Source organism: Schistocerca nitens, chromosome 5 (genome assembly GCF_023898315.1).
Source record: "Schistocerca nitens isolate TAMUIC-IGC-003100 chromosome 5, iqSchNite1.1, whole genome shotgun sequence".
In the NCBI taxonomy this organism is placed as follows: domain Eukaryota; kingdom Metazoa; phylum Arthropoda; class Insecta; order Orthoptera; family Acrididae; genus Schistocerca; species Schistocerca nitens.
The window spans coordinates 186,975,270-187,001,313 of NC_064618.1; the positions used below are offsets into that span (position 1 = coordinate 186,975,270).

Below are 26,044 nucleotides of genomic sequence, written 5' to 3' on the forward strand. Positions count from 1 at the left end.
CCTCATTAAGTTTTTGTATGTCCATCCTTTTGACAGGAGGTCTTGGGGACGATGGCTGTTTCCTACTGTGAGAAAATGAAATGCCTACAGCCGTCCTTATTATTTTCTTTATTTTGTAGCTGCCAGTTCCGGCGCTTCAATACGCAATCTTCAGGCCGTAGTTGATGCTTCCAGTCTGCAATTTCTTTAATATATTTCGAGTAATGCTTTAGTAACCATAATTTCTGTAGCCAAATGTGCAAATATTGACAGGAATTAGCGTGTATTCTGATTTCAATTTAATGCTATAGCCTAAAATTTATGTTAAAATGTTATATGTGTGCCTATTCCAAAGCATAAACAACACTTCCATTTGATTCTGATCATATGCCTAAATTTAAAAATTTATTCAATGTATAACATAAATCATTCATCAATCGTAAGTAGCTAACTTCTTTTAAGATCAGACTGTTCGGAGTACTTTATTTACTTTAACACTGGTATTTCCCGTTTTTCGTATTGTTTCCACTATCAAGCAAATCATTAGCGGAATCATGGATTATATAACTTGGGCCAAAGTTCTTAATAATTTCTAATAACAAGGCTGGAGTCTTTGCCACTATGTTATTTAAAATATTGTACTGGACTTAGGGAATAGTTTAGTTCGTGTTATATCGTATGAAGCCAGTAAGCTCTCTCATTATGATATTTTACTGGATTCATTAACAAAACATTATTTAAATTAATTCTCTTATTATTAGACAGCTTCTTTATTTTTACCATTGTGTCAGGAGGTCTTGTACCACATGGTAATGTCTTGTTGTGGCCTCCTCTGGAGCACATTGCAAATCTATTCAAATGAACAAGGATGGCTTGATGAATGCTGTCTGTGCAATTGCACATTCGTGTATGCCAACTGATTTTTTGTTTTTTAAAATATCCAGCACATCTCATCAATTTCTCGCTATGGTCGGCTTCGATTAGTCTAGTCAAGCTCTTTTAGCTATCTCTTTGTGTCTCCAGTGGAGCATGTTCATATCTTTGGTGGGCTGTAAAGGCCATCAGCCAATAGTAAACGTTCGCGGGAGTCGAACCATTCTGTTAGCTGCTGTTTGGTCTCTTCTTCTCTGGTCTCCTTCATGTTCTGTCTGGTGTGTTCTGGGGCCGAGGGGAGGATGTTCGGACGGCTAACATGTCAGAGATAATGGGTGATATCTTTACTATTACTTGCTGTGGTGAGTGATACGCGATGGGTAGGTTATCTCTGTCGCCAGTTCTAAATATCCTCACATTTACCTTGCGCTCGTTCCACGCACAGAAGATGCAGTGATCTATATCGTGAAATGACATCCTTGTGCGTGGTGGCACTAAGGCTCTTAGACTGCTTACTTTTCCTGAAATGGTAGCTGATTGTAGTAGTGAGTATTGTGTTGTAGATTCAAACTTCGCATCCCCTCCTTCATTATAAAGGGTTTATTGTCTTTATGGGAGACATGCCTTAATATTATGACATATCGTAAACTTTTCTAGAGTTTCATCTGTACATTATATACATCGAGAACCCGCCTGGTCCATGAGATTTTTCTTTTCTGGTTGCAATCAGTGACATTTCTGTGAATTATTTCGCTCACCGTGTTATTTTTTTACAGTCGTGAAGAATATAATCTCACGTGCCGAGGCATTATGTTGCTCACACCTGTTGCTACAGGCTTCGTCGTATCTGTGAGAGGTCTTGGTATGATTAATGAAATAATATAGTTCTATGGTACTATTGCAACAGATTAATAATGACTACATTCTTGCATGAATCAAATTACAGGTGGACTAACGTATGTCACTGAATGATGTTCTGGAACGCTGATGACATCAGAAAGTTTGTAATCTGCTTCTGTATTATAGTGAGATATTACGTGGAAACGAGGTACCCGGTGGTTATCTATTATCGGAACATGGAGTGTTTCTTCTTGATTACGTCAGGATCTCAGTTGTTTAATGAAGCATTTGACTAATTATTCTTTCGAGTGTACATTAATTGATTACACGTACAAGGAAACAGCCTCACTGCACCGCTTCTGGCAATAAGCTGAAGTACACATATCAGAAAATTCATTGCGTAGGTTTTCGATACGTGGTTTCTTATTATTTGGCGTTATAATGCCAGCCTAATTTCTATCATCCCTGAGCCTATTTTAATCAAGTGCCTGAGACTAGTTTATTAATCATTTGAGGTCAGATTGCGTTTTCAATTAAATACATGGTCATAAAAATTCATTAAATAGAGCATAGCTTATTATATATGGGCTTCTTTTAACTACCCAGCTTATTAGCCCATTCTTATAACACCCTTTCTAGTTTCATTTGCGAATGATGTGCAGTGAGAACGATTGCCGGTGGGCCTTCAAGCTAGATGAACTTTAGCTGACATTATTGCCAAAGTGGCTTATCGGCTTGGATATGGGCGCAAGTAATATGTTTCTTGTCTCTTCGTAGAACATGCGATCTTAGAGTTTGAAAAATGAATCTTTCTCTGCGACGAAGAGTATGCCACAAGACTCAGGTGAGATCTTCGAGGCGATCTCGCACTTAGTAAAAGTCACTGTGACAGCATGTACTGTTTCCTGCTATAGTCTGTGTCAACTCTGTGAATCCTTTGGAACCTGAGAGGCAATACTCAAGACTGTGTTGACAATTCTTACGTTCTTTAGCACTCTTTCTGTGAAATTCATTCTGGTATCAGCAATAAGTTTATTTGGTCATTACACTGCGCGTCACTTCGGACACTTAACCATAGATATTTCGTAGTTGCTACTACTAATTGTGAATCGTGTAACTGAGCATCAAGTATGAGCACAAGAATTATCATAAGGGAGGATGTTATGAAAAGCAAATTAGACACAAGCTTGGTTTGGACTTCGTCGTGAAAGTAATCGATCGATTCCTAATCAAATCTGCCACCGCGATATTTACGTTAAAGGATTCAGGACAACCGCACACATACCCAAATCGTAATGGCTGGATGTGAGATTAAACAATGCATTTCATGAATCAAAATATAGGTGGAAACAAAGCATAAACTTGCTCGGCAGAAGGTCGGCATAATAAGAGGAGGAGGATTAGGGCTTAACGATTCATCCACAATGAGATCATTAAAGACGGAGCGCAAACTTGGATTAGGCAAGGAGGAAGCTAGAGGTCGTCCGTGTGCCTTTCAAAGGAAATAACTCTGCTTTTCTCTCAAGTAATTTACGTAAAAGACAGCAAAAACGTAATTAGGACGCTACGATGAAAACTGAGGATCGCCCTTTCAAATTACATTTCTAAGATTATTATCATTTCCCAGTATCGCTTGCTTGTGAGGAAGAATGCAGAAAACGGAGCGCTCGCAGTGTCTCCATCACATAGTAGAGCTTTCTCCCGACATCCTCATTCATAAGCTGGTTGTATTTCAAGCTCTGTCATTATCTGCATTTTTGCCGCCTATGGATCCCTCCCGTACTACTTCCGTTTTTATCGTGTGTTCAGTCACCCTTTCCTACTAGTTTGCCGTTAATTTCATTTCTGCTACTTCACTCTTTCGTCGTTTACTTTAAATCCATATTCAGAGCTTAGTGGAATTTACACGCCATTGAATAGGCTCTGCAATTTACTTTCACTCAAGATAGATATGTCCTTACCGAATATTGACAATGAGACAAGTTTAACCTGAATTTTAATACAACTTCTCATACTTCTATCTATGCTCTTAATTGCTTCCATATAAATATTGAACGGTTGATAAAAAGACAGCATTCCTAACCTATCCCCTGTTCAATACAGGGACTTCTTTCATGAACATCCAGTGTTATTGTTCCTATTTGGTTCTTGCATAAATTGCGTATTACCTATCTTTCCCTAAGGCGTCTTCAATACATTGCGTATTACTTATCTTTCCCTAAAGCGTATATCTTCATTTATCATGCTTTCAGATATCTTCCACACCTTTTACATCATCGACATGTTTCAAAGGGGTAGCAATCTAAAAGTTTTGATTTTTCTGAAGTCTTACTTCTATTTTGTGTGTAGTTTTAGAACTGCTCATTGAAACCTTATCCTCATCCAAGGGATACGCTATATCTAAGTAACTCCTCTACAATTCACGCTTACCGGTAAGTGCGGGGAGAGGATTCATTGAGCCATTTTCACAGGATTTCTCAACCGTGACACAGCTCGAACATAGGAAAAACGAACAATTAAATCTTTCCGTGCGAGCTCTGGTTACTTATGTTTAATAACGATATTCATTTCTTCCCACGTAGGTAGTCGTCACCAAATATTTTCGCAATCGGAGGAGAAAGTTGGAGACTGACTTTTGCGAAAAGGCCGGCCGGAGTGACCGTGCGGTTCTAGGCGCTACAGTCTGGAGCCGAACGACCGCTACTGTCGCAGGTTCGAATCCTGCCTCGGACATGGATGTGTGTGATGTCCTTAGGTTAGTTAGGTTTTATTAGTTCTAAGTTCTAGGCGACTGATGACCTAAGAAGTTAAGTCGCATAGTGCTCAAAGCCATTTGAACCATTCTGAACTTTCGTGAAAAGGTCTTGCCGCAACGATATATGACTTTGTTTTAATGACTGCCACCCCATATCTCTAGTCTGTTTTGTCATAGTACAAAACGAGTATCCTTTCATGAACTTTTTATATGTCCTCCCTCAATCCTATCTGATAAGAATCCCATGCAGCACGGCAATATTCCGGTAGAGGATAGACAAGTGTAGTGTAGGCACTCCATTTAGTATATTTGTTCCATCTTCTTAGTGTTCTGCCAAGAAAACGCAGTCTTTGACAGACCTACCCCACATCATTTTTTATGTTATTATTCCAAGTTAAATCGTAATCTCTGTGCATTGTGTGAAATTGACACCCTTCAGTTTTTCGTGATTTATCATGTCTCCGAAATTTAACGAATTCCTTTTAGTGATCATGTGGATGACCTCGCGCGTTTCATTATTTAGAGTCAATGCCAGTTTTCGCTGCGTACAGATATCTTGACCGCATCATTTTGCAATTCATCTTCTGGTGCCGTTATTGGACGCTAAACGACAGCATAATCTGCTGACTCGTTAGTATAGACTAGCAACAGCAGGGGTTCTTTAACACTTCCTGCTGAACGACATATATCACTTCCGTTTTAGTCTATGACGTCAGTTACTACGAATTGCGACATGTCTGACAGGAAGTCACGAAACCAGTGGCACAACTGAAACGATACTCTATAGGTACGCACTTTGATTAGAAGCCGCTTGTGAGTTACGGTAGCAAAAGCCTTTTGGAAATCTAGAAATGTGGATCCAATGTGAGACTCCTGTCGAAAGCAATCATTACTTCGTGAGAAGAAAGAGCCAGTCGTGTTTTACAAGATAGCTAATTTCTGAATCCGTGCTGGCGTGTGTCAACGGATCCATTTCTTAGAGATAGTGCTCAGTGTTTGAACTGAGTTCCAAAATTCTCCTACAAATCGTCATCAGCTACATCGATTTGTAAATCGTCGGATTACACCAACTTCCCTTCTTGAGTACTGACCTGGACTGTCAAACTTTTCAGTGTTTAGGTTCGGAACTTTCGACTACCGAGCGGTTGTATATCATTGTTAAGTACGGAGCTATTATTATCGTCGTATTCTCAAAGCAGCACAATTGCTATAAATTCTTGACCGAATGACATCCTGAAGCTGCTTCGCTGCTGTGTGGATATCTACACTACTGCCCATTAAAATTGCTACACCAAGGAGAAATGCAGATGATAAACGGGTATTCACTGGACAAATATATTAACCTAGCACTGACATGTGATAACATTTTCACGCAATTTGGGTGCATAGATCCTGAGAAATCAGTACCCAGAACAACCACCTCTGGCCGTAATAACGGCCTTGATATGCCTGCGCATTCCGTGAAACAGAGCTTGGATGGCGTGTACAGGTACAGCTCCCCATGCAGCTCCAACACGATACCACAGTACATCAACAGTAGTGACTGGCGTATTCTGACGAGCCAGTTGCTCGGCCACCAGTGACCAGACGTTTTCAATTGGTGAGAGATCTGGAGAATGTGCTGACCAGGGCATCAGTCGAACATTTTCTGTATCCAGAAAGGCGCGTACAGCACCTGCAACATGCAGTCGTGCATTATCCTGCTGAAATTTAGGGCTTCGCAGGGGCCGAATGAGGGCTAGAGCCACGGGTCGTAACAAATCTGAAATATAACGTCCACTGTTCAAAGTGCCGTCAATGCGAACAAGAGGAAACCGAGACGTGTAACCAATGGCATCTCATACCATCACGCCGTGTGATACGCCAGTGTGGCGATGACGAATACACTGTTCTAGTGTGCGTTCACCGCGATGTCGCGAAACACGAACGCGACCATCATGATGCTGCAATTAGAACTTGGATTCATCCGAAAAAATGACGTTTTGCCATTCGTGCAGTACACCGTCGCAGGCGCTCCTGTCTGTGATGCAGCGTCAAGGGTAACCGCGGAGATGGTCTCCGAGCTGATAGTCCATGCTGCTGCAAACGTCGTCGAACTTTTGTGCAGATGGTTGTTGTCTTGCAAACGTCCCCATCTGTTGACTCAGGGATCGAGACGTGGCTGCAAGATCCGTTACAGCCATGCAGATAAGATGCATGTCATCTCGACTGTTAGTATACTAAGCCATTGGGATCCAGCATGGCGTTCGGTATTACCCTCCTGAACCAACCGATTCCATATTCTGCTAACAGTCATTGGATCTCGACCAACGCGAGCAGCAATGTCGCGATACGATAAACCGCAATCGCAATAGGCTACAATCCGACCATTATCAAAGTCGGAAACGTGATGGTACGCATTTCTTCTCCTAGCACGAGGCATCATAACAACGTTTCACCAGGCAACGCCGGTCAACTGCTGTTTGTGTATGAGAAATCGGTTGGAAACTCTCGTCATGTCAGCACGTTGTAGGTATCGCCACCGGCGCCAACCCTGTGTGAATGCTCTGAAAAGCTAATCATTTAAGTATCACAGCATCTTCTTCCTGCCGGTTAAATTTCGCGACTGTAGCACGTCATCTACGTGGTGTAGCAATTTTAATGGCCAGTAGTGTACCTCTAAATTACTCATGATCGTAGTTAAGAAGCTGTGAAGGTACTGATTCTGCCTTGCCGCTGGTGTTTTACGGGCGTTCAGTAAGTGCTGCAACACATTTTCTTTTCTCGTCCAACGTCGGCTGAAAAAAAAATGCGGAATTCGTTGTGGGATACCGTGGAGTATTCACGCTCAGCCCTTCAATTTCATGAAGTACCGATATGCGGCGGCGCTATACGTCGCCTTCATAGTAGCGTCTGTAAAGGCGATGCGTTCCAAGCTGAGAGCTGTCATTGAGTTTCTTGTGACGTAAAACCAAAGTACAGCTGATACTCATAGGCGTTAGCAGAATGTCTACGGAGACCTGGCAATAAACAAAAGCACGGTGACTCGACATGCAGAATGTCTGTCACCACCGCAACAACGTCGTGCGAACCTGTCCGATCTCCCACGTGCACTACGGCCGCACGCAGCTTTGATTCCTACAACGTTGGAATGTGCACACCACTGTCATTCGAGGTGATCGACAGATCACTAACTTCACTGCACAACTGGGCGTCTCTGTTAGTACTGCTGACAACCTCATCCACCAGTTAAGGTACTCAAAGGTGTGTGCTACATCGCTTTAGGACCTTATGTGCGGAATTTCTTGGGCGTTATGAGGATGATTATTGCAATCTTTTGTCGAACATGGTCACAGGCGATGGAACATGTGTTCATCACTTCTAACCGGAAACAAAACAGTAATCCATGTAGTGGCGCCACACCACCTTCCGTTCGAAGAAAAAGTTCAAAGCCTCACGGTCAGCCATCAAAGCCATGGTGACGGTCTTCTGGAAATGTGAAGGGGTTCTGCTGCCTCCCGTATGGTGCAACGGTAAAGTGTGATGCATATTGTACTACCCTCGGGAAACTGAAGAAACGACTTCAGCGTGTTCGTCGCCACAAAAATGAAAACCAATTTCTCAGTCAAAACGCAAAGTCTGCGCACGCGAGAGGAGCTCACAAAACAGTTCTTACATCCTACAGCCCGGGTCTTGGACTTTAGACTTTCATCGGATTGGCACAGTGAAGAATGCACTCCGTGGGAAGGAGTAGATGGATGATAGGATCGTCCCACGCCCGGGTTCCCGGGTTCGATTCCCGGCGGGGTCAGGGATTTTCTCTGCCTCGTGATGGCTGGGTGTTGTGTGATGTCCTTAGGTTAGTTAGGTTTAAGTAGTTCTAAGTTCTAGGGGACGATGACCTCATATGTTAAGTCCCATAGTGCTCAGAGCCATTTGATGATAGGATCGTTGTTGATGTAGCCAGACGATGGCTCCCACGACGACCAGTACAGTGGTTCCATGTGGACATGTAGACCCTCCCCGCAATGTTGCGAAAGGCCCTCGCATTGAACGGTGATCAGATTAAAAAATAGGGTTTGTGGCCACAAGAGTCGAATTCCGAATAAAACCAATATGCTTTCATCAAAAAATGTGCTGCATTACTTACTGAACACTCCTCGTACTTTACATTCCACCAGAATATGTTTGGGTTTCTTGTCTGATTTCGAGACAGATTCGTTGTGGAAACTATTAAAAGTATTTCGTATTAAAATCCACGGTAGATTTCGAGCTCCTGCAAAACTTCGCCTATCTTGAAGATTTGGTTCTCTTTCGTGTATTGTTCTCGTCAGAAGCTTGGATATATCAGCAGTCAAGTAGATTGTACGACTGTCCTCGCTTTTTTCGTTCCTGGCTGTCTTCAGGGTTGTTGAGACATTATTGTTCGGAATTTTCGAAGGTATGTCTCTAGTCATACAGATTATACCAACATTATTTCTCCCAGTGATTTTAAAAGTTCTCAAAGCATTTTATCTATGGTTTTTTTAATGGAAAGCGATCTTAAACTTTGTCACACTTTGACTCTAATACAGCATCCCGTAAGTCGTCCTAATCGAAACTCCTTTCTTCTTCTGTGACGTTATCAGACAGTCCGCCTACGTCAAAGAATCCCTCATTGTACACCTTTCTCCAAACTGATCTCTTCTCTGTGTTAACGGAATTGCTTGCTCAGTGTTTTTTCAAAGCCTTTGCTTATAAGTCTCTGAAAGTTAGTTCCACATTTCCTCGTGTTGAATCTAACCTTGCGATAACCATATCTTTTTAAATTCATTAACGTTCGTTCCTATGTCACTGCCGTTGCACATCTTTCCCCTTCTTAATTACAAACTGTAAGTGACTTATATTGCTGCATTGTTGCCTTTTTCTGAACGTTTTTCTTTTCTTTTCTTTCGTCAACCAGTTGAGATATTCCGTCTGTTACCCAAAATTTCTTCGATGTCACTTTTCTATATGTTCATTTTTGAGATATCTTTATGCAGTATTTAACCTGTTGGGTTTTGCGGAGATAGATATGTTTCATTCTGCCTTGATTATGTCACTTTATCTGGTGTTTAGTTTATTTCATTCTGGTGCAGAGGTGGTTAGCTATTTGGCTTTACAATGAAAAATGTGGTTCCTGTTGTCAGTGTGAATTGGTTTACTGAAAGCACAAAGGTAGACGACATCAGTAACAAAATGTTCCTTGTTCTTGTTACCGCGCTCTGAGTGGAATTCGTTATATCGCTTGCAAAGTGACAGAACAAGCCACATGCTCCATATTACCAGAAGACTTTTATTTCTTACAGTCATAAACTCAACTCAACAACGCACTTGTATCATTCAAGGCAGCTTTGCATCTCTATCCAATTTCCTCCAGTCTTGGAGGCAGTGTTGACGCCAAGCCTCGTTGTGGAGCACTATTCGGCTCTGGCTCTGAGCACTATGGGACTCAACATCTGTGGTCATAAGTCCCCTAGAACTTAGAACTATGTAAACCTAACTAACCTAAGGACATCACACACATCCATGCCCGAGGCAGGATTCGAACCAGCGACCGGAGCACTATTCGCTGTTGTCTACTGCAGTATCAACGTCTTCAACCTTTTCCTATCACATGGCGGGCGCTTACTTCTAAATTTGATCATGTGAAATTTTACACTCCTAGACCAAACGGAGCTTTTGTTTGGCTAATAGCAAAAGCTCGGTAATATCCAATTTTCTCCAGTCTTGGAGGCAGTGTTGACGCCAAGCCTCGTTGTGGAGCACTATTCGGCTCTGGCTCTGAGCACTATGGGACTCAACATCTGTGGTCATAAGTCCCCTAGAACTTAGAACTACTTAAACCTAACTAACCTAAGGACATCACACACATCCATGCCCGAGGCAGGATTCGAACCAGCGACCGGAGCACTATTCGCTGTTGTCTACTGCAGTATCAACGTCTTCAACCTTTTCCTATCACATGGCGGGCGCTTACTTCTAAATTTGATCATGTGAAATTTTACACTCCTAGACCAAACGGAGCTTTTGTTTGGCTAATAGCAAAAGCTCGGTAATATCGTCGTCTCTGATAGCGGCCTAGTAATATTTCGGGATGATACAATGCACCTTGCCACAAACTATTAAAAATTACAGTGTACTACCGAAACCGTTAGCAATTTTGCGGTATATAAGTATTCCACTTGTACGTATGGGAGGTTACTCACCACCGTAGACAACGCAGGTGAGGCGTGCTTGTCCTCCTTCTTGGTAAGGGCCGGCAACAGGTCCCACCTCCACCCCACGCTCATCGTAGATCTTGGGTCGTTGGGGCGGGACTGTGGAAAGAGAAGAAATGGTTCAAATGGCTCTGAGCACTATGGGACTCAACTGCTGTGGTCATTAGTCCCCTAGAACTTAGAACTACTTAAACCTAACTAACCTAAGGACATCACACACAACCATGCCCGAGGCAGGATTCGAACCTGCGACCGTAGCAGCAGCGCGGCTCCAGACTGGAGCGCCTAGAACCGCACGGCCACCGCGGCCGGCGGAAAGGGAAGAGGTAAAAACAGTCACCATTAACCTGCGGTTAAGAATAGAACTAAAGTAACAATCGCGCGGTCCTAACTGGCTTAGTGGCACATATCATATAGTCCAATACACAAAATTTATTTACAGATGTTGTACAAAGTCATTTGTAAGACCTGTCAGAGAGATGTAATTTATATCAGAAGGCTGTTGGGGATCATATTGTGTTCCAGCCTGTGGTCGATTTTTATGGTCAAATGCACATTAACCAAAACCTTCTGCATAACGATCAGATATTAAAAAAGTTTTTTTTCCAGGTGAATCTCCATTCAGTAGCATCTTCTCCAAAGGTTGTATCAGATGCTGAATTGCATACAGCTGAAACGACTGGGATCCATACGAGGTTTTGTAGGTCACAATCGCATTTTGAAACTGGTTACATTGTTTGCCATGTTGGATGAAACTGGCAGCCCAACTATTGAAATAATCCCCACTGTGATCCGTCTCTACAGGACGACAGGTCCCGATATTGCGCCCCACGGCATCGCTAATTACCGCCCTGGCTCGTAGTGGGACGATGGTAGGATCCTTCTGCCGTTCTTCAGACGTCCGTTACTTATAACTGATCTAAATGACGATCTGTGTGAGATCTTCCCTTTATTATTTCCCATTGTTTGTATATTAGCGAAGCTAATTCCGTCCCATCAAGGCATAGTGTGGTTTGAAATATGTGCTCTCCAGTGGATATTTGACACATGTGGTTTCCTGCGCATACCATTTTATGATACAGCTTTCTGTAGATGCATGTTTATCTCAGATACTGTCAGAAATGCTCCCCTTTTTTGGCCACAGCCCAATGCATAGGTGTTTTGTTATTATAAATCCAATTCTAGGAAGGGCCACTGCTTTCCTTGGAAGATGTTTTGTCCCACTTTATTCGGTATTTACAGTGACACCAGTAGGCCTAATGGCTGCCGTTTATGAGGTTGAGGAAAGGTGGGGCCTTCTTTGAAATGTGAGAGATCAGTTACGAAGAGATTCTAACACAGCACTATATTTTACGTTCGATGGCATTCTTAGTAGTAGACTGATGCCAGTACGTTGTCGTCCGCGAGGCGGCACCCTTCAACATCAATGAGAAGGAATACATGACAGGTTACATTATTCGCAAGTCTTCATCATTATCTGTTTCTCACTGCAAAGAATAATGATCGTAAGTCAAAAACAGCGATAGTGTAATTCACGGAACACAGCAAACATTGTAGACGGATTACTGTGTTTTCGTGAATACGGACGTACATAAAAATTGCCAGCTTTCCCCAATGATTCAAATCACTACACAGTGACAGCTAAGTTTAAGTTTGGCACATCATTGTAGTCTGATGCCAAGAATAAATCACTAAGGTTTCTGACACATGTTTTTGCCACCCTGTGTCTTGGTGACGCCACAGGGTTGCGAGTAAGCTCCACATGGTTGGCAGGTGTTCAGTATCTACTTGTAACGTTAGGAGCGTACCGATGACGGTGAGTCGGACCCGCTGTATCCTGGAGGCGGAGCGGCGGAAGTCGACGCGGCAGCGGTAGACGCCCTCGTCGGACTCCGCGACGTCGCTGAGAGACAGCGCCGCCGGCGTCGCCACCGTCCGGAAGAAGCCGCGCTCGCCCAGCAGCTGGGGGTGCTTCCAGTGCGGGCCGGAGGGTCCCTCCCACGACTTGCGCCGCGCGTCGTAGCTGCAACAGGCCGGCCACACACAAGCGGCTCAGGTTGGTGATGAACGTAACACGCTGCTGCGGGCGCACGACATGGAGGTCTAGACAGCCCCAACCAAAAGGCTAGGTAAAAGCAGCAGAATCACACATTCACACACACATACACAAACTGCCACTTCCTGGTTCTTGGAGCCATAAACTTTGTTCCCACATACCATATTCCAGTAGAGGGGAAATACATACATTGTAAGGTGATCTGGGGCACGAATGACAAATGGCAACTTACATCATTCGTGGGAACTGCACCAACCTAATCGATTTCCGTTATGGTTGGTGAGCTGTGTTGCGACTCGTATTGGTGCCATTGGTAGGTTGGCATTGTGTAATAGGGATAGTGGCGTCTCGTTTTCTTCTTGTGTTTACTGGCGCCACTACGTTCACTAGCGTTGTCTGTCCATGAGTGGGAGCAGCTGCGGTTATCGATACCTAGTACAGTGGTACTATCTTTGGAGGAATGTAAAGTTTTTCCGGGTCAGAGTGTGTCAGCGAGTTCGGTTGGGACGGAGCAGCAGTGAGATCCGACAGTGCGAGGACATACCGTGACCGCTGGCGGCATGCAGGCACTGCCGGATCGATGGGTTGTAGTTGCGAGGGCGGCAGCCTCGTTCTCCACCGAACCCAGGACGTTTGAGTTGAACGAACATTAACCCAGTAGTGAAACCTCCTCTACTTTGAGATCACGCCATTGGTTCGCACGTTGCTGCTCGCAGGGTCGCTGAGGCAAAGAGCAACGAGTAGCGGCGAATGCCACCTTGTGTTACGTCAAGTTACCTGCAGGACTCCTTGGTTCTCTGATCTGCTTTTTCGTTTCGCCATATGCCCGATGCCACGTACATTGATGGATACATTCCTTGCTTCTGAAACAGCAGTTTCCCTTGGTTTAAGCAGATGATTTTCTATGCTCGGCCGCACGGGATTAGCCGAGCGGTCTCAAGCGCTGCAGTCATGGACTGTGCGGCTGATCCCGGCGGAGGTTCGAGTCGTCCCTCGGCCATGGGTGTGGGTGTTTGTCCTTAGAATAATTTTGGTTAAGTAGTGTGTAAGCTTAGGGACTGATGACCTTAGCAGTTAAGTCCCATAAGATTTCACACACACACATTTCTATGCTCGGTACATTCGCTGCCTTGCAAGACACTACGGGATCGCAGCAAATGAGACAGTTTTTTCTCTGAAGACGTCTAACCTGCAACAATCCCTCCAGGGTCGCATGATGCCCTGCAATTAATACTGCTTATTCATGGGCAGGCGAATCCTGAAGAGACGTTCGGGAACACTACTGAATAGGGAAGGGAGTGCTCTTGTGCGCTACCTTAGATCTATGATGCCTATTTAAAATGTTATAAAAAAACTTTAAACTAAAAACTTTCTTCAAATTTCTTAAGTAAAAATTAATTCAGGCGGTGTTTAAGAGCCAAGTTGAAGATCAGCTCCTACCTTAAGGTAAAACTTGAAAATCAACCACATCAGTTTCTAATAGATAATCCTTATAGGGAATTCATTTGGCGCACGATGTGCTCTGTCGATCATTAAGATGTTCTTCCAGTGGTTACCGAGTAACAGTATGATATGCGGCTGTCTGTGGCCTAGTATCGTCAAATGGTTCAAATGGCTCTGAGCACTATGGGACTTAACTCCTGAGGTCATCAGTCCCCTAGAACTTGAAACTACTTAAACCTAACCAACCTAAGGACATCACACACATCCATGCCCGAGGCAGGGTTCGAACCTGCGACGGTAGCGGTCGCGCGGTTCCAGACTGTAGCGCCTAGAACCGCTCGGCCACTGCGGCCGGCCTGGATATCGTAATTTAGGCCTATGACACCATAAGGAACTAGTGCCTGATATTACGTGGCAGCTCGCCTGCCTCAGCGCTACTACTTGGTATGGGGCTGCATCTAAAGATCCCGTTGGCAGCCTAATGCTTACACGGCGCCCGAGGTCCAGCTCTTTCAGATAGGACCCTCTAGCGAACCCATACACCGTGCGTCCATAAACAAGGCAAAGTAACAGGTAGCTCAGTAAAACACAAGAGTAATGTTCGGTGTGCTCTCCACAAATTACGCCTCAGCCATTTTAAAAAATTAAAATTTTTAGGGACATAGTTTTCACGTCTCGAAGGCGTGGCCATCAAATTAAGTTTAAAATAATATATGATGCCCAAGAGCTTCATCATTTGTCCGTAATTTTGTTTTCTCCGTTTTTCAACACAGGAATATTTAAAGGAACCGAACGTGAACTGTGAAAAAGAACACATGCACACAGATTTCTCGGCGGAATAAATGATTCTGATTTATCCACCCTACTTCCAACCTTCTGGTAGTCAGCTGCAATTAGAAAATCGCTATCGTAAGGTTGGAGTAGGAAGAGAACACAGCCAAGTCATTCACATTCGAAGGACACTAGATGTCGACGTAATGGTATCGATAGCTATGGTGGATACAGTCAACCTTTAGACTTTAAAAAAATTTTCAAATACGTGTGAAATCTTATGGGACTTAAATGCTAAGGTCATAAGTCCCTAAGCTTACACACTACTTAGCCTAAATTATCCTACGGACAAACACACACACACCCATGCGCGAGAGAGGACTCGAACCTCCGCCGGGATCACCGCACTTTAGACTTTACTTTGGCGGATACCGTTCTCTTTTCTAAAGCTGCCAGTGAGAATCTCACCGACTAGTTATTACGAATATGGTTATTTCCTATTGCCTATGAACCAACGTCTTGGAAAAGGCAAAGCTGGTCGGATTTTTGCATGCTGCTGTCTTGAGCATTTGCGGAGAGAGGACGGCGGGCAGTGCAGTACTGGTACAGACACAAATGTTTAGGAACGTACCGTTCATCGCACATTGTTTAACATGTACACTGAGGGAGACGAATACTACGTATTCGCATGCTGATCCAACGACATCGTTGACTTTGGATGGAATGGGTACGGGTTCTGCGAGATAGGATCATGGATAAATGGAATTGTATTGCCTGGTCGGAATAAGTACTTCTTTTGCTACACCACGTCAATGGTCTTGTCCAGATACGCCGTAAGCCTAACCACCAGCTACTTGAAACACGCACAGCACCACCGATTTCGAACTTTGATGACAATATTATGGTATAGGAGACATTCGCTTAGGCTTCTGCGGTGCCTGTGCTAAAAATAGAAGGCACTATGGCAGCTGCGGACCACTCAACCCCCATTATGTTTGATATCTTTTCCCTGTAGCGAATGTAAGAAATATTCCAACGAAACCATTAATACAGTTTATGAATTTCAGTTTATGAAAAAGTTCTTGACTCCGGAAGGGACAAGCTAATATTTGAACTCAATAACAAGCCTGGGACGCGCAGCGGCGGCATGTGACTAGCCTCTCGGTTCCAGGGTTCAACGACGTAAGGCAGGGAAAGTATAGGAAATGCGGAGTCCATCACGCTTCCACTCCTTCTACGAGTAGTGCTGAGTGCAAATGGAGCTGTTTACAATACCGACCATTAATACTGTTACACCAAGAAGAAATGCAGATAATAAACGGGTATTCATTGGAAATATATATTATACTAGAACTGACATGTGATTACATTTTCACGCAAGTTGTCTGCATAGATTCTGAGAAATCAGTACCCAGAAAAACCACATCTGGCCGTAATAACGGCCTTAATACGCCTGGGCATTGAGTCAAACAGAGCTTGGATGGCGTGTACAGGTACAGCTGAATTTGCAGCTGCAACACTATACCACAGTTCATCAAGAGTAGTGACTGGCATATTGTCACGAGACAATTGCTCGGCCACCATTGACAAGACGTTTTCAATTGGTGAGAGATCTGGAGAATTTGCTGGCCAGGGCAGCAATCGAACATTTTCTGTATCCAGAAAGGCCTGTACAGGACCTTCAGAATGCGGTCGTGCATTATCCTGCTGAAATGTAGGGTTTTGCAGGGATTGAATGAAGGGTTAAGCCACGGGTCGTAATACATCTGAAACGTAACGTCCACTGTTCAAAGTGCCGTCAATGTGAACAAGAGGTGACCGAGACGTGTAACCAATGCCACCCCATACCATCACGCCGGGTGATACGCCAGTATGGCGACGACGAATACGCGCTTCCAATGTGCGTTTACCGCGATGTCTCCAAACACGGATGCGACCATCATGATTCTGTAAACAGAACATGGATTCATCCGAAAAAATGACGTTTTGCCGTTCGTGCACCCAGGTTCGTCGTTAAGTACACCATCGCATCCGCTCCCCTCTGTGATGCAGCGTCAAGGGTAACCGCAACCATGGTCTCCTAGCTGATAGTCCATGCTGCTGCAAACGTCGTCGAAGTGTTCGTGCAGATGGCTGTTGTCTTGCAAACGGCCCCGTCTGTTGACTCAGCGATCGAAAGGCGGCTGCACGATCCGTTACAGCCATGCGGATAAGATGCCTGTCTTCTCGACTGCTAGTGATACGAGGCAGTTGGAATCCAGCACGGCGTTCCGTAATACCCTCCTGAACCCACCGATTCCATATTCTGCTAACAGTCATTGGATCTCGACCAACGCGAGCAGCAATGTCGGGTTACGATAAACGGCAATTGCGATAGGCTACAATCCGACCTTTATCAAAGTCAAAGACGTGATGGTACGCATTTCTCCTCCTTACACGAGGCATCACAACAACGCTTCACCAGGCAACGCCGGTGAACTGCTGTTTGTGTATGAGAAATCGGTTGGAAACTTTCCTCATGTCAGCACGTTGTAGGTGTCGGCATCGGCGCCAACCCTGTGTGAATGCTTTGAAAAGCTAATCATTTGCATATCACAGCATCTTCTTCTTTTCAGTTAAATTTCGCGTCTGTAGCACATCATCTTCGTGGTGTAGCAATTTTAATGGGCAGGAGTGTAATTATGACCGTCCTGTACTACTGAAGAGAGCAGGACGAGTTACCAGCAGATTACACTGTAGACGCTCGTAAGTCTGATTAGGACTAAGTTTACTGCACTAGCCTCGGCTGAAGTGGGCCGCATATTGGACTTAGAGAGTGTCGAGTTAGGACATCGTAGTGGGAGACTTGAATTCAGACAAATGTGTCGGGGATACTTCCGTGTAATGTAAGCCAATTCTACCCTTTTCTCTGAGCAGTCCTACCGAGTTCCGTTCTCAGCATTAATCAAAGCTTGCTTTCCATCCGAGGCCAGGGAATGAGCAATCGGCCCACCATCGGTTAACCTTAGCAAAATCCACCGCACGAAGTAATCTAATCTATCGGGCATACAGCAGTCCTTACTCCCTCAACGACACGACACCACCACGGCGATCAAGTTTTCCAGCATGCCAGCATGTTAGCTAGTCCTGTCAGAAGATCGGTGTAACATATCTGGGACGCTATCGGGTGCAGGTAACACTGTATTGTGACTTAGGTGCTGAACAACACGATATGAAGAAACCGATCATATATCTTTGCAATCATCAGTCTTGTGACTACTGTTTTGAACCCGAAAAATAAAGTTTGATGAAAGATAACACGAAGCCGTTCGTACATATAATGATTTAATGGAACAGCATCGTTTAAGCGTAGCTCGATGATTACAGAATGAATCAAAAGTTGCGGTAGTGATATGACAGAAATGAGGTCGTAAGTTTCGAAATAATACAGTTCCTGTGATTTTGATTATAGGATTTCTTGGAGAACATCGCAGACTCAGAACGATTGTAGTATTATTCGATTGGCATGGTTCAAATGGCTCTGAGCACTATGGGACTCAACTGCTGAGGTCATTAGTCCCCTAGAACTTAGAACTAGTTAAACCTAACTAACCTAAGGACATCACAAACATCCATGCCCGAGGCAGGATTCGAACCTGCGACCGTAGCGGTCTTGTGGTTCCAGACTGCAGCGCCTTTAACCGCACGACCACTTCGGCCGGCTCGATTGGCATGTGTCGGCCACATATTGTCGACATTAACAAGGAACTGCCCCTTGTGGCTTCCTGTCGCAACATCCGACAAAGAAAGTGTCACTTTTGCATCACTCAGTTTCACATTTTACAAAACCGTTTCAGAATTACTTTTTCCTTCAACCAAAATGTTATATCTAAATTTTACCGGAGACAGTCGATTAACAAAAGTACTGTTTTTTACACAGCTAAGCCTCCATTGTTTGTTTCTGATTCTACAATTACATAACGACGCCATGGAAATCAGTGGGTGATGCGTAAACTATCTGAGGTGAATGAACTTGGCAGCACATTCTGCACCCAGCTTCTGCTGAAACAGAACTTTTTACATGATAGCAGCTTCTTTTTCACGTTAGATGATTGTTATCACAAAACTCTTAATGCACTGCTCTGCTGCCAACTACACTGCGAATTCTATTGAACGTTTCTTCTGTAGAAACTGCGGACGTCCGGAACTTACCATACCGAAATCTTCTTAAGGATGGTTTAAATGCTTTTAATCAGTAATACACTGACTCTACTGACGCTTGTAAGCCCCTATGATGTCCCCTCATTTTCGCTTACTTATTAACCAACGAAACGTGTCTTACTGACATCTTATTACTGCTGTCAATGAAGGACTGTAACGACCGTTTGTCTCACACCTTCAGCGATACCGTTTGAATTATTCAGCCATGGTGCTTAATACTACTGCACGCTGTCTCGTAGAAGCAGCATACAGATCATCGGGTGGGAAGCGTTAATGGCTGAGTGAGGCTGATGGTGGATGATGCTTTGACATGTAGAACCATAGAACAATACGTAAAAAGCATACAAGCCTAACAGACTCTCAGATAACGTTGAATGTGTATTCGTCAAAAGTGCAGACTTTATGATAGGAATTTCGTTGTGATTTTGTTTAAAAGACATTTTCTAAGCCTTGGTTAGGTTCCTGTGTCACTATCTCGTAGGCTTTCTCTGTCTAAGCTATGACCGTTAAGTGGTCTCACTTTGTTTTATTTGTATTATTTAGACTTATAATATTTACTTGAAAGGTACAACATTTCTAATTAATATTATAGTTCCTTATCCTAACACTGCTTTTTACATGTTCTCGCAGCCTCTTATAACGGCGAGCAACAAGTTAAATTATTTTTTACTAATACTATGATACTACTGATCGGCCGCCGTTGCTGCAGCCTTGAATGCACATCTCACGGTGAATACAAGAGCCTACATTTATTCTAGATTCATGTTACCACGTCCGATACTTCCTAAACACTCACTGCAATGCTAATCAAATACTGATATTGAATTACTGAAATTTCTTCTCACAGTCATCCGTCACCCTATTAGAAATGAGCTAACAATTGATGATTACACGTATTTCCGTCTCAGTTCCCGTCATTATGATAATTCCCCTATCTCTTCTTGTTAGTGACCAAATACAAACATTCTATAAAATTCAGTTCAAGAGAAAAGGGAACTGTACTAGGTATCTTGTAATGCGAACAACTCATGTGAAATGCATGGTAAATGTACAAAGAATTGACATGCAGATACAGCGCCGGCCGCGGTGGCCGTGCGGTTCTAGCCGCTGCAGTCCGGAACCGCGGGACTGCTATGGTCGCAGGTTCGAATCCTGCCTCGGGCATGGATGTGTGTGATGTCCTTAGGTTAGTTAGGTTTAAGTAGTTCTAAGTTCTATGGGACTGATGACCTCAGATGTTAAGTCCCATAGTGCTCAGAGCCATTTGAATCATTTTTTTTTTTGGAGATATCAGCAACAGCAACAACAACGGTGGAAATTCCCGACATGGGCAGGAATCGAACCCGGTCCTCTTCGGTTGGCATTCAGCCCTCCTGACCCCACAGCTGCCCAGGCGGGCTGAAAGTGTATTGAGGTGTACAGGTGTGGGTATCGGTGTAGAGATTTAGCAGAGTTATCAGTTTACTGTCGTGAACTATAGCAGTGGTGTACAAAGAAGCAGAGTACGTGACTGCAGCGTGAAGCACGTCCACGGTCGCCAACGTTCGCGTTCACAGAGACCCTCTGGCTGCAATGGCAGCGGTGCGGTTCCGGCTGTCGCCCGATATTCGGACCACACCAGCCAGAGCACAGTGTTTGCGGCAGCGCCACCCCGCGCCTCTCGTGAAATGGTCTCGCACTTGTCGATACGGACCAACACTCTGGGTGAAATACCAGTGCTCTTCCATAGTGGACGAACACTTCTGCGGTAGATGTAGAAGTATTCTTCTATTGTGTCACTGTTGGTAATAATGATTCTTCTGTCACTCTCGCTAGTGACGGCTAATGTAGCCTTCCGTGGCCATTTTCATCACAGACATATATAGAAATGTAGAAATGTATGTATGTATGTGTCAATCTATGTGTGTGTGTGTGTTTTCTACCCCTCTGCTGAAACAAATGGGTCGACTCCAATCCAATTTGTTACACATAATATTTATTGTCTGCGCAGGAGTACTGTGGGGATAGAACCTACCTACCTGCCATTGGGATGGGCGTGACGCCGGGAAGGCCTGATAACACACTCACTTCCCTGCACAACAGGCGTATTGTGTGAGTAGTAATGATACATTCCAGGAGGAATACCTGCAGATGGCACTGATGAACAGAGGGAGGACGGAGGAAGAGATGGACAGGGAAGGTGAGAGGAGAGGAACAGATGTGGCAATAGGAGATGGACAGAGAGACATAGGGGAGAAGGAAATGGAGAGATGGAGAGTGGGAGGAGAAAATAGACATATAAGAACCGGAGTACGAGATGAAAAGAGGGTGGTGGGGTTTGGAGATACACAATATAGGGGGGAGGGAGGAGGAGGTAGTCGGAGAGATGTGGGAGAAGCATATATACAGCGAGGGACCTAAAGAGAAGGAGGAAGAGATTGTCAGAGAGATGGGGAAGGAGAGTATGTACAGAGACAAGAGGGGGACAGACAGAGGAGAAGGAGGAGAAGACGGTAAGAGGGGAATGGAAGGTCAGAAAGAGGGTGGGGGAGGGAATGGACGAGAGGGGGAGGTGTACAGACAGAGGGAGAGATATTCTGAGGGAGAGATGGGATGTAGGATACAGACAGAGAGAGTGAGTGGAGAATGAGAATAGGAGGCAAGTGGATGTGGAGAATGGTACTGGGGAGGTAGAAAAGAAATAAGGTGGAGGAGGATATGGACAGAAAGAGTATCGAGGAGGAGACAAAGTCTATAATTTATATAAAACGACGCACCACGGAACAGTTATCCGAATGGGACGGAAATTGTTAATTTAGATATATAGTTGCAGATAAATAAATGATTACTATTTCCGAAAAACTGGATAATTTAATCAACAGAAAGAGCTTCACAAATTGATCAAGTCAAAAACACGTTGGTCCACCTCTTGCCCTTATGCAAGCAGTTATTCGGCTTTGCATTCACCGGTGACCTTGCTTGCCAAGATGTGGCGGCGCAGACAACATCTTCGGCATATCGCTGTGCTCTAAGTGTGCCGCAGATGACAACAAATGAGATCCTGCTATGAAGTGAAATGGCACCCCAGAGAATAACTTCTTTTTGTTGAACTGTATGATGGGCTTTAGGAAAAGTAAAGGGACGAGAGAGGCAATTCTGACGTTACGGCTGGTAATGGAAGCAAGGCTAAAGAAAAATCAAGACTTTTCATAGGATTTGTCGACCTGGAAAAAGCGTTCGACAATATAAAATGGTGCAAGCTGTTCGAGATTCTGAAAAAAGTAGGGGTAAGCTATAGGGAGAGACGGGTCATATACAATATGTACAACAACCAAGAGGGAATAATAAAACGATCAAGAACGAAGTGCTCGTATTAAGAAGGGTGTAAGACAAGGCTGTAGCTTTTCGCCCCTAATCTTCAATCTGTACATCGAGGAAGCAATGATGGAAATAAAAGAAAAGTTCAAGAGTGGAATTAAAATACAAGGTGAAAGGATATAAATGATACGATTCGCTGATGACATTGCTATCCTGAGTGAAAGTGAAGAGGAATTAAATGATCTGCTGTACGGAATGAACAGTCTAATGAGTACACAGTATGGTTTGAGAGTAAATCGGAGAAAGACGAAGGTAATGAGAAGTAGTAGAAATGAGAACAGCTAGAAACTTAACCTCAGGATTGATGGTCACGAAGTCTCAATGAAGTTAAGGAATTCTGCTACATAGGCAGTAAAATAACCAATGACGACGGAGCAAGGAGGACATCAAAAGCAGACTCGCTATGGCAAAAAAGGCATTTCTGGCCAAGAGAAGTCTACTAATATCAAATACCGGCCTTAATTTGAGGAAGAAATTTCTGAGGATATACGTCTGGAGTACAGCATTGTATGGTAGTGAAACATGGACTGTGGGAAAACCGGAACAGAAGAGAATCGAAGCATTTCAGATGAATGTTGAAAATTAGGTGGACTGATAAGGTAAGGAATGAGGAGGTTCTACGCAGAATCGAAGAGGAAAGGAATATGTGGAAAACACCGATAAGGAGAAGGGACAGGATGATAGGACATCTGCTAAGACATGAGGGAATGACTTCCATTATACTAGAGGGAGCTGTAGAGGGCAAAAACTGTAGAGGAAGACAGAGATTGGAATACGTCAAGCAAATAATTGAGGACGTCGGTTGCCAATGCTACTCTGAGATGAAGAGGTTAGCACAGGAAAGGAATTCGTGGCGGGCCGCATCAAACCAGTCAGTAGAATGATGACAAAAAAAAAAGTGATGGGAGGTATTCAGGTTGATATCCACTATCCGAGACGTCTCTAGACACATAGTTCCTGGTCATAACGGCTGCATTCGAAGTGTGATTCATCACTGAAGCCATTTCTACTCCAGTCAATGAGATTCCATTTCTTGGACAGCGATGGTCTACCAACCTGACAGTTGCCCACCATAAATCCTGACAATCAGGAGCGAGGGAGGCATTTAGTTTCATACCAGGATCCCTTATGTTGTCATCTGCAACAGCCTTGTAGCACAGGGGTACGTCGATGGTATTCTAACACTCCGTTCTGAGACCATTCATGTAGAACTATCATGGGCTTACACTTCAGCAAGATATCTGCCACCCGAACACGGCGAGTGTTTCTACTACTTTTCTTCGTGCTTGTCAAACTCTGCCTTGGCCAGCAGGGTCGAGATGTTTCTGCAACTGAGGAAGTTTGGAGCAACACTGGCAGAGTCCTCCGACCATCTCGGGATACGGGCAATATAACGCGCAAATTGAATAGAATTTGGCACCTTAACCCTCAGAAAGACATCCAAAAATTCTGTCAAACAATACCAAGCCAAATAACTGCTTGAATAAGTGCCCGACGTGAACAAACGCGTTGTTGGCTTGCTCAGTTTGAATAGATCATCCAATTATTATGAAGTCATAATGATATTGGAAACCATCGTTGTGCGCAGCGATCGTAGACTGTAGACAATGTAGAAAAGAAAAACAAATGAGGCCGAAATCCATCGTTGTATTACAGCAGACCTCGATTTCAACTATCATATAGTCATTTTTAGTGCTAAAAATTACTAAAAAGTAGAATCAGGAGCCAATATATGATTGTTAACAACGTATCGTAAGTGCAAATACAAGTACCACATAGAAGGATAAAATATAACTTCCTGTAACATTAGTCAAAAATGTCACGTAGTAAACAATATTGGTTGATGTAAAGCATACAGGAGTCTAATATGAACTGAAGCCGTTGATTAAATGGTTGAACAGGAACTGAACAGAAAGAAAATGTGACGTCACAGGCGAATGGTTCCCTCTACTAAGGCACCGGTAAATAGTTAACAGGGAGACTCTAAAATACTTAAAAGTTTTAAAAATTTACTGACAATAAAACGAAAAGTAAAGGTTAATACATAGGAAACAAATCACATTTGTGAAGCCAGAAGTACAGTCCGCTCAATAACAGAAATATCAGAAAGAGAAATGTTCAGACAACTGGGATTAAGTGGGGCCATGGTTATATTCAAACGTGCGTACTCACTGGGCTAATGTGAGTCAAGGAAGCAGCTAAGGAATAAGATAACCACACTTAGTGTACAGTAAGTTAAAAGAGTATCAATAAGATGTACAATGTACCGGCTTGAAAAGCCAAACAACTCATGGACACGATATATCCTATTGAAATGCACCTTATTATGGCTACAGCAGAAAGAACGGTGATACATTAATCAAACAGTTGTATCTTTCTGTGGGCTATAGATTAATACTGTGTCAGTTTCAATTAATGATAAATGTGTTCCATAGTGAGATACAGGAATCCCTAAATGAGCTAAAACAGTAACAAATGAAATTACAAAACCGTACTTGAATATCGACCTGTTCCTTGGCCAAGAAAGGTGAGTTGGACATTCAGATGCGTCTTTTTACCCCTATCTTTTTATAAGGTGCTCCCAAAAAAGTTCACCAAATTCACCAGGATTCGCACACAGACCAGTGGACATCAGGGGATCTCTTACTCTCTTATGACGAAAAATCTTAACTTCCTCCAACAGGTCCATAAACCATCCCTTCCTGCGCGATGCAACAACGTAACATGCAACAAACAATATGGAACAGCATGCCCGTTCTGGATCAGATGAGTGGCAAAGACTTTTCTAGTCCATCCCTCCATTCGAGCGCTACAAGTTCCCTGTACCAAACGTTCATTCTGCCCTCCAGTTTGTCCGATTTAACACGCTTCAGAATCGGGACACGGTATTTTGTGTACTCCCGGTTCATGTAACCCATTTTTCTTATATATCCATTAGCCAATATCAAAGCTAAATAATTATTAGCTAAAACAGAAACGGTACTGTTATACTTCATGAAAACCGATGTCTTTTTGTGCTAAAGACCCACTGTACGACAGTGAAATGTACCAGTTGTTACTGTCTTCACCCCCAGGGTCTAAATCTACCCGTAGTCCTGTATTATTGTTATAGTTCTCAACAATTCTTTTGTAAATATTAAGTACATAACTAGCAGCGTGATTATTCGTTTTCCCAATACAGTTAATTGTGTCAGAAATCTAATTCGTGCTCTTTTTGAGAAAGCGGTAATATGAAAAACCTTTTAAAAGCCAAATGAAAGAACGTCTTTTTGTGCTGAGGCGGGTGATTTGACTAATAAAGAGAAAATTACGAATAATGGACCGGTCTTCTGACTGGTCTGATGCGACGCGTCAGGGAAGTCTTCCCTGTGCCAATCGTTTCACCTCAGAGCAGCAATTGCGATCTCAACTGTATGCTTGATGTATTAGAATCTCTTTCTTCCGCTACAGTTTGACTCCCTACAGTTGGCTGTACTACAGAACTCCATTGATGTCTTAGTGGATGTCCTGTTTCCTGTTCTTTAGTCTTGTCGGTGTTTTCCAAGTACTCTT

General features: G+C 43.6%; 1 protein-coding gene across 1 annotated transcript in view; it reads right to left on the reverse strand.

Annotated features, from left to right (window-relative positions):
* The window catches only part of LOC126260331 (synaptogenesis protein syg-2-like), a 437,845-nt gene that overhangs the window by 182,345 nt on the left and 229,456 nt on the right, over positions 1-26,044 (reverse strand). The window contains exons 3-4 of the mRNA XM_049957655.1: positions 12,474-12,688; positions 10,654-10,764 (exon numbers count right to left, since the gene is read on the reverse strand). Of these exons, the coding sequence (XP_049813612.1) occupies positions 10,654-10,764; positions 12,474-12,688 (326 nt within the window). The remainder of the gene's footprint in view (positions 1-10,653; positions 10,765-12,473; positions 12,689-26,044) is intronic.